This window comes from Dermacentor variabilis, chromosome 7 (assembly GCF_050947875.1).
Source record: "Dermacentor variabilis isolate Ectoservices chromosome 7, ASM5094787v1, whole genome shotgun sequence".
Taxonomy (NCBI): domain Eukaryota; kingdom Metazoa; phylum Arthropoda; class Arachnida; order Ixodida; family Ixodidae; genus Dermacentor; species Dermacentor variabilis.
The window spans coordinates 73,215,362-73,224,993 of NC_134574.1; the positions used below are offsets into that span (position 1 = coordinate 73,215,362).

The 9,632-nt window shown below is 46.7% G+C and overlaps 1 protein-coding gene across 2 annotated transcripts in view; it reads left to right on the forward strand.

Annotated features, from left to right (window-relative positions):
• Window positions 1-9,360, forward strand: part of LOC142586840 (uncharacterized) — a 74,264-nt gene extending 64,904 nt beyond the window's left edge. For both annotated transcript variants that reach the window (XM_075697707.1, XM_075697708.1), the window contains exons 8-9: window positions 695-772; window positions 9,071-9,360. In XM_075697707.1, coding sequence (XP_075553822.1) covers window positions 695-772; window positions 9,071-9,258 — 266 coding nt within the window. In that variant the 3' untranslated portion in view covers window positions 9,259-9,360. The remainder of the gene's footprint in view (window positions 1-694; window positions 773-9,070) is intronic.
• The last annotated feature ends 272 nt before the right edge of the window (window positions 9,361-9,632 follow it).

Below are 9,632 nucleotides of genomic sequence, written 5' to 3' on the forward strand. Positions count from 1 at the left end.
GAAGGAAGAAGCCACGCGGGAGGATGAAGTGGCTTTTGCTAAAGATAACAGGAACGCCAGTGAGTTTTTCGACAAATTAGGATGCAAGTGCCTTACACTGACTTTGGTATCTGAACCTAGGTTTAGTGCAATTGTCACGTAATCTAACTGGCTTTATTTGCACACAGCTAATATGTGCGCAACGCATTCATTTAAAGATATAATCTACATTGCGTCTCCGTATAATTATTCAGTGATTATGAATTTATTGCACGCATAATAAGGTCTTCTCTCGTTTGTAATGCATTGTAGAAAAAAGCCATTTATTAATTTCAGACTAATAATGTTTGCTCCTTCAACATCGTAAAATATGCAGACGAGAAATGTGAAGTGCTACACAACGCACATAAAATCTGGTAAAGCTTGCAAGAGTATTTTTGCGTTGTTGGAGGTGTCGTCGCGATCATGTGGCTACAGTCACAACACATGAAAGAACATTGAGCAATGGTGTCTCACTGAAAATACCTGTGCCAACCGTTATCTTACCCCATATGTAGGCCATCATTATGTTTGATTGCGAACCCTAACGCCCACAACTTCGTTCTGTCGCGGAATAAAAAAAATAAGCGCGGGAAATTCAATTTACTTTGCCCTCTATCCATCACAAATGTGTCAGACAGCAATGAGGATTTGTACAATATTTTTTCAATACTAGGTAAGGGATCCGTCCTAAAGGAACTGGTATATTGGAGTCACAGGAAGAAGTGTGGAATTATGACGGCGAAACTAAAGAGTAAGTGTGAATTTTTATTGCTGGAAATGTTAGGTACTTTACTCTTGGTACGTGCTATTCTTTCAAGGAGTCAGAAAGCTGATTGCGTGCCGCTGATGGCTTCTGTGGTCGCCACAGGCAGCGTTCGTTTTCTTCCATTGCTGACAGAATCGATGGCAGCTATGCTCCGGCTTCACAAATTATGTGACTTTGTTAATCCTCACTGTGGACAAGCACACAATAATGCTCCATTGTAAGTCTCCAGTTGCCAAAGTTCATCAGCTACTGTCGCTGATAGTGATCGGACTTTCCATCATTATATCAAGTCTCCGTGTGGCAACCTAATCCTTCGAGATGAAAAAACTTCAATTTTTCAGCTCTCGAATATGTCACATTGCTTCCACTCTGTAAGTACGGTTGCAACAATTCCAAATTTAGCGGGACACTCCTGACTGGTGAATAAGTGTCTCGGATACCGACTTTACTATATCAGGTCGACTATGTTCCTTCACTTTTATTTCTACTGAATGATAAACAATAAACCATATTTATTTCTTATCAAACGCCACAGGTTATTTGTCGACAGTTCTCTTTTGCATCTTGTTGCATTGGCACAGACAGCAGTTTTATTTCTGTCGTGGTTCTAGTTATGCTGTAGGACCTAACTGTTCAGAGTACTTACATTCGTGTCGGTAACCGTGTTGTCAAGGTAACTACTGCATTTGCATCGTAGTCTGTTGTACAAATAGCGGAACTTGATGCACGAACAGGCTGGCATATTCCCGCACGGGCAGTGTCTGTTATTGCCAGCTGTCCACCTCACCCGTCCCTCCATCTCGACTTCGCCCACTCCTGAGTTGGCATCCCTACCTGTAAGCTACCTCTCACTCAACAGATTAATACGTAATGACGTTCAGTACATTTGCTTTATTGAAACATAATTTGTTTATCCTAATATTACGCACCTATTGTCATTGATAAATAGACGACGACTAAGATGTCCTTCTTAAGAGGAAGGCCATTTAAATGCTTCATATTACTCACGGTCGCTCACCCGTCGTGCCTTCCCCTTTTTTTAATTAGTTCCGACATCTACAGATTGGAAAAAACACAAGCAACTGCGTTTCGCTACAATGCGTAGGATTTTGCGAAGGTTCCATTGTAGAGTTGCTAATTTATTAATTTAATTGTTCTTTTGTCTTCGTAGGTCTCCAGCCCATTTTGATAATCTGCGTCCTTTCTAAAACTTACCCGAAAGAACAAATATATTTCTTCCAGCCGCCGTTCCTGCTGCTTCCTGAGAATGTCCCTCGTATTACATAATGGTAATTCAGGGTAACCTCTATCGACATGAATATTAATTGGGACATGTCAGTTGAATGACAGTCACGGTTCTCTCACTCTATTGAATTTGACTAAAAGAAACGCATCCCTTAGGTCACGCTCATAGGGCTGGTGATTGTGGTGCTGTTCTTACATACGTTGGGATGCTTGTCCATTAAAAATTGTGCTTTTGTTGCATCCCTTAATGCTTGATCTATCATTACTATGTTTTCTTTCAGTAGCCATCGCTGTCTTTAGTTTCCATCTCCTGTGTGGCCACTTCCAACGGTGCTATTATTCATGCTTGAGTTCCAATACAACAGTTGCTCTTCTCTGTGTTTATTTAATGTTTAGAAGATCTGATAAAGGTTCCGCGTGATACCTCGGTGTACTTTAAATAACAGGCACGTTATGTTCCCACGAGCATTTCAGTTATGCCAGAAGAATATCGACCACAGCCACCACCGCTATTGACTGCCGTCCATTTAGCCTAAGTCTGAGTCGAATGCAAATATCCATTTCAAGTGCAAGGCATACTCATGAAAGCTACATGTCGTGATTTGCCATTGACCCAGTGATGTTTTCTTGCGCGACACGTATTGTGGTCTTCTTCAGTGTAATGCGTTAGCAGACGCAGGAAGCAGGATGCACATGCTTCTTTTATTGGCAGCGTTCAAGGAATGATATCACGTGTGGAACCCACCCGACGTTCATTTTGCCATGAAGCAACCACGTCCTTAAAAAATCACAAGTCATCAATTAGGAGGTGTGAGGGACATTGACAACCGCTATGAGAAGGGCGCACATGAATTCGCAGTGCCAAAAAACTACTGTGCCAAAAAAAAGAACAAGTCAGTGATACGAAGACAGTGGAATATGCATTTCAGCAACGCTTTGGTCACTGCTGCCGCGTAAGCTCTTTTACGACTTTGTCGTTTTTCGCAGCAGCGCTCCAGTGGTACGTGCCATTCTTTGTGCGGGAAAGACTCCAGAAGTTTAAGGCAGCATTACTGCAGAAAACACGTATGGAGTCACATGAAACTAATAAACAAGAAATCTTTCTTGCTAATTACAAGCTAATCCAAACCGTGTTCTGGCTATCTTCATATAGCAGCGTTTCATGCCCCGCCTGACCTAATTCACGACGAACTTAGGCTTCTAGTAAAATGGCTGGCACGAGCGTGAGCTCAGGCCGGAATCCTGACATTAGTTGAAATTTTGCAAAATTCTGAGCCATTTACGGGCCGTCATTTGCTACTGACGTTGGCATGATTGCTACGCCAATTCAGGAGCCGAGTTGCAAGCCAACACATAGGAGTACTTGTGGTAAGCAACAGGCAATGAAATGCGTCCTGCCTCAAGGAGAGTGAAGCGCTTTGTCGCTACTGCGGTCAGGTAGTTCCAGTGCACCAGCAAAGGAAATATTGAAAACAGCACATCCAGGTCTTTCACCATGACTCAACTTGAAGAACGAATGATCAAAGCCTCTAAAGACAGCCTAACAGTCGACAGAACGTGCTCCATGACCGTTAGTCGCTATCGCCATGTTTATTCTGCATCTCATCGCCCAACCGCTACAGCGCTACACAGTGCGTTTTGTGATACCAACGGAATCACATAACGCAGCAGAGCGGCTAGGCGGTGTGACTTTGTCGGTAACCGGACACCAAACCATTTGCAAACAAACTTAGAAAAATGAGTTTGGCGAGAAGGTAAGCGCTGCAGATCATACGAAGAAAAACATTTTTGTGGTATACGTTAAGTACGACTTATGCACCATTCGATTTTTGATAATTACGCAGAATCATTGCAATCAACACGCCGTGGTTGCTTAGTGGCTATGGTGTTGCGCTGCTAAGCAAGAAGTCGCGAGATGGAATTATAGCCATGGCGGCCGCATTTCGATGGGGCCGAATTGTGAAAGCACACGTTTACTGAGATTTAGACGCGCGTTAAAGAACTCCAGGTGGTCCAAATTGCAGGAATCCCTCAAGCAGCAGCAGCAACGGCGGCGGCGGCGGTGGCGGCGGCGGCGCCGGCAGAGGCGGCAGCGGCAGCGGCAGCAGCAGTGGCGGCAGCGGCAGAACTGCCTGAGTCAACTTCGTCACTGAATGAGGCAACTGCCCGGAGACAACCCGAGATCCATCGACGATACGCTGTTGCGCGAATTGTTTTTGCAACGTTTCCCGGCTTAACACTTGACAGGTTAGCTGACAAAGTCATGGAAGTAGCCACCGCAACCATCGCATCCACAATATTGCCTCCGAGTAATAATACAACTGCCATTCACAAACTTCCCTGCTCTTCAGCAGTGTAATTCTCCCTAGACTCCTCTGTGAGCCCCTGGAATGCATCATCTGTGCTGCCGAATATCGCCACATGTCATCTCGTCGCCCACGCAGTGGTAGTTCCAGCAAACCAAGATGTACAGGAACCTGCCATGAAACATGACCTAATACGCGTGGTGCTTGCTATTGCCAGTGCCATTTTGGAAACGATGCTCGTCATTGTCGCCATCCCTACTGTTGGCAGTGAAGCAGGGCGGCCAACGTTTGATGACGACGAGTGGTCCGGCTCAGCATACATGTCGCCTTTTCTACGTGATAGACGGGACATTTATTTGTCGACAAAGGAGCTGACGTAAGCATTATTCCCGCCCAAGTCTCGTACCAAAAAGCTGTACTTTTGTCGTTTTTGCAAGCCGTCAACGGCACCGGGATTCCAGGTTTTTGTCGCGCTCCGTCATGCTAAACCTCGGCCTTCGACGAGCGTTCCGCTGTATCTTCCAGGCTGCAGATTTATCTCGTGCACTGATTGGAGTAGACTTCTTGCACAACTACGGACTCCTTGTCGACGTTCAAGGACGCTGTCTCACCAACTCCTTTGCGCAGCTGTCCGTTCCCGGCATCCCAGCAACAAGTTCATCGCCATCGCGCCAATCTCTGTATGTTGGACGAATTGTTTGCCCAGGTCCTACGCGTGTTTCCCGCTGTGATGCGCCTACCGGACTGGACGCAATAGGTCCACTATGACGTCTGCCTTCATATCGTCACCTCAGGCCGACAAGTCTTTTTCCGACCTCGGCGTTTGTACCCAGAGAATCTCAAGATCGCTTGCGCGGAGGTCGAACACAAGCTGTGACTTGGCATCAACCGCCCTTCTTCAAGTAATTCAGCATCGCAACTTCATATCGTGGCTAATAAGACAGGAGACTGGCGCCCATGCGGCGATTACCGGGCGCTAAACAACATTACAGTTCCTGATTGTTACACGCTCCCGAACATTCAGGATGTCATGGTAGCATTGCATGGTGGGACGATGTCTTCAAGGATCAGTCTTGCTCGCGCCATCATAAACTACCGGTCGTTGCAGAACACATTCCTAAGACTGCCTTCACCACACCGTTCAGTCGTTTTTAGTTTCTCCGCATGCCCTTCGGCATACGTAACTCTGGCCAATCGTTTCAGTATTCAATCGATTCCGTCATTCGAGGCTTGCTTTTCGTTTTTACCTACATTGACGACCTTCTCGTCGCAAACCCTAATGTAGAAGACCATCTTCAACAACCGCGGTTGTTGTTGTCACGCCTTGCGAGTAAAGGAATTGTCATCAACGGCGCCAGGAGCCAATTCGGTCGACCAGAAGTTTTGTTGCTCGAGCACGTCGTCGACGCTTGCGGCATTCGGCCACAGCCTTCCGAGATTCGCGTCATTGAAGGCCCTCCACGATCGACCACACGCACAAAGCTGCGCCAATTTCTCGGCTTCGTCAACTTCTACAGCTGATTTGTTCCCAATTGCGCACGACTTGTAGCTCCGCTAGACGCTCTGCTGGTAAACAAGCATGAGCGAGTGCTTCAGTGGACTGAAGAGGCTACCGAGGCTTTCACAAGAGTCAAATCTGCCCTCGCCGTCGCCAACTCTGCTCAGTCACCCAAAGCCAGACGCGCCCACTGCTAAAATGACAGACGCTGCAAACACCGCTGTTGGTGCCGTTCTGCAGCACTTCATTAACATCGCCTGGCAACCACTCGCCTTTTCCGCCTTTTTCGTGAAGAAACTGAAGCCTGCGCAGTCCCGCTGCAGTGTGTTCGGCCGTCAGTAACTCACCATTTACCTGACTATCAGGGATTTTCACCATTTTCTCGAAGGCCGCGAGTTTCTTGTCTTGGCAGACCACAAGCCCCATGTGCACGCCAAGAACCATTCGGCGTCCTGTTACTCGCCCGCGAGAGTCGACACCTTTTCTGCTTCTCGGAGTTTACAACGTTCTCTCATACCAAGGGCACCAACAACGTTCCACCCGACGTTCTTAGTCACGTAAATGCTGTTTCCACGTCGACGTTGGAACCTTTCATCATCGATGTCAAGTTACTTGCAAGTCAGCAGCAAGATGACACCGAGCTACGTATCCTCCAAAATTCATCAGCTTCTCTGAAATTTGAGGACGTCGTTTTGACTCCAAATGGTACATCCATCGTCTGCGACACCTCTAGTGGCCACCTCGACCGTGCATTCCAGAATGCTTTCAGAGATGTCTATTCGAAACCGTGCACAACTTACCACATCCTAAATACGCGAGACGAAGAGGCTTCTTTCCTGTAGCTTAGTTTGGCCTCAGCTAAACGCGCAAGTTCGCGACTGAGTTCGCTGCTATTTGTCGTGTACACGCTCTAAGATTCAGCGTCAACCCATCCAGCCTGCTAAAGCTTTCTATCCACCAGATACTCGTTTTGACACCGTGCACCTGAACCTTGTCGGCTCTCTTGCACCTTCGAAAGCTTACTCCTACATACACGCATCCATCGACCGCTATACACGGTGGCCAGAAGCTACACCCATATCTGACATGTGAGTGCCCGCTGTTGCAGCAGCTTTCGTGTCTAAATGGATTGCTAGGCTCGGCTGCCCATCCACAATAGTCACCAGTCGTGATCGGCAGTTTGAATCGGCACTTTTGAGCGAGTTATTCAAACTTCTTGGAACGACACATTTTCGCACGACTGCTTACCACCCACACTCAAGAGGGCTTCTTGAACTTTTTCACTGGCATCTCAAGCCCTCCCTTACGGCGCATGAGTTGTCGCAGAAATTGGTTCTACATTTGCTTCTCGTCCTACTTGGAATCAGAGCCGCCCTCAAGAGCGACCTAGGTTGCTCCTGTGTTGAGCTAGTCTACGGTACTCACCTACGCCTTCCGTGCGATTTCTTCGTCGCCACGACCAAAACACCTGTGCCTACCGACAACGTCGCCGAACTGCGAGCTCTCTTCCGTCAGAGAGGCCCGTGCCTACAGCTTTGCTAGAAGCAAGGTCTTCGTACCTTTCTACTGCACTCACCTCAGCTACCCATGTTTTCATGCCTAACTATCGCGTACACCCGTTAGCAGCCACACTAATCAGGCGAATATTCTGTTCTCGAACGTCAACCGACCACTTTTCTCATGAACACAAACGGCTGACCAGACGCAATTTGCCCTGAAACGTGTCCAACCTGCCATACTGACGCACCTTCTCCGTTGACACCAGCAGTGTGTGACGCAACCCAGCTGCAGCCCTCGACGCCGCCTTCGTACGGGACAGCCAAGACACGCCGCATCACTTGGAGTTTACATCGTTCGTTGAACTACCCTCATGTTTAGGGGGAAGAGAGGCCTCTGTAGTGGCAGCAGTATCGCCATCGCATGATAATAACTCAGACGCGCACGTCTACACAAGGCAGGTGCCGCTGGCAGGTGCCAGCGTGGGCTTCCGTGCGAAGATATAAAAAAAAATGTTACGCTAAGATATTATTCGTGTCGGTTTGCTCTCTCTCCTGGAAGGCCGAGACTCCAACGGTCTACGCAGTCGCTCGTCACCACAAATGCAATGTGGCAGCGTGCACTTCTCCAGCTAAAGGCTATAAGCAGCTGGTCATGAAGAGATAAAACTTATAGCGCTAGTTACTGAATTCTGAAGCCAAGACTGTCTGACAACTGGGACTCATTTACCTACAGGACTATTTGCGAATCTATGTAAAACTAAGTCGTTTGCGGCAGTAATCTTGATCATAGTGAAGTAATAACTAGATTACGCTCCAATAAAGGCGCGAATATGAATCTTAGACTCCTCGTAGATTTCCAGCTGTCTGCGCTCTAAGAAACTACTGCGGATTTGCAGATTACGATTTTTGCTGGTATTCTATCCAGCCGAACGACCTACCGCAAGTGAAGGAACAGTAGCGCTATGGCTGGTGGTTGTGGTTACTCTGAAGAACGGCTATTTGCTTGTCGAAAACCTGGCCCGTCTTGCGACAGACTGTGCCTCACGGGCGAAGCTCATAAATTCCAACTTCGCACACTTTAAGGAAAGCTAGAAGGAAAGCTAAGGTATATTTAACGCCTTGGAGAAATTATGTGGCTCTGACTTTCGCTGAGAACATAAATCGTGAGTGACGACGGGGGATTTCAAATTGAAAGACAGATTTCCTGAAGTCAAACGTGTGATTATCGCTTTTTTCTCTAAGCACTGTTTGTCTTCATCTTGTTTTATTGGCACATGGTCGATAATTACGAAAAGTTATACTACTATGGTATTGCTTTCTCTCTGGTTTCATTTCCTCAGAGCAGTTTTCTATCGTGTTGCTGTTAGCAGTATCTCTCAGGGAAGCAACCGACGGCTTTCCTTTCGTATACAGGGCAATGCAGCGCATTGATCGTCTTGCAGAAGCTGCACGGTTAGGAACATAATATTCGTCTCCGAAACGAATTTATACTCTAGTGTTCTCGCGATATGTCTATAGGGCATATGACAGCGCGAATACCATGAAAACGCATTTCCCGAGTAGCCAAACACCTACGAAAAATGCTAAAACACGTTGTCCTTACAGTGTGTGTGTGTGTGTGTGTGTGTGTGTGTGTGTGTGTGTGTGTGTGTGTGTGTGTGTGTGTGTGTGTGTGTGTGTCTGTGTGTGTGTGCTTGTTTATTTCAGGATGATTAAATTTCTTTCCTTTTGATAGATGAAGTTTGGTGTGAGCTCCACGTCTGGGAGGACCGTCTTAGGGAGTCATACAAACAAAGTGGCAACTACACCGGCTGTCAAGAGGAGCTATCTAAATACTGTGCGAACAACACTGAACACGAAACTGTTCGACCCGATTGCCCAAATGTCTTCTTCGTAAGAGGTGGCAGATATGGAGGAAAGTAAAATCATAAAGTTTTAAATAAATAAATATACTTCTTTTGTTTTTTCGCCGTTGTGGAAAAAAATGTTTTGCATAATAACAAAATAATATGCACCGAAAGAAATTACGGGATGCAATAGTATTTGTTAACCCTGCGTGGAAAAAAATATCAAGCATGACACGGAAAGCCACTGGTTTGTGCGGTGTCGTGTCATGCTTAATACGCCAGTTTCGGGATAGTTTAATCACCTTCAACGATAAGAATGCAGTGGCCAATGTTATTTTCCTTTCGCTTTCTGTCGAGGTATATAATGATTTCATTGCCTGACGGCGACAAAAATACGAGGGCAATGATCATACGACGACGCGTATGGCTGCTGTTGTCTTCAGTTCACTG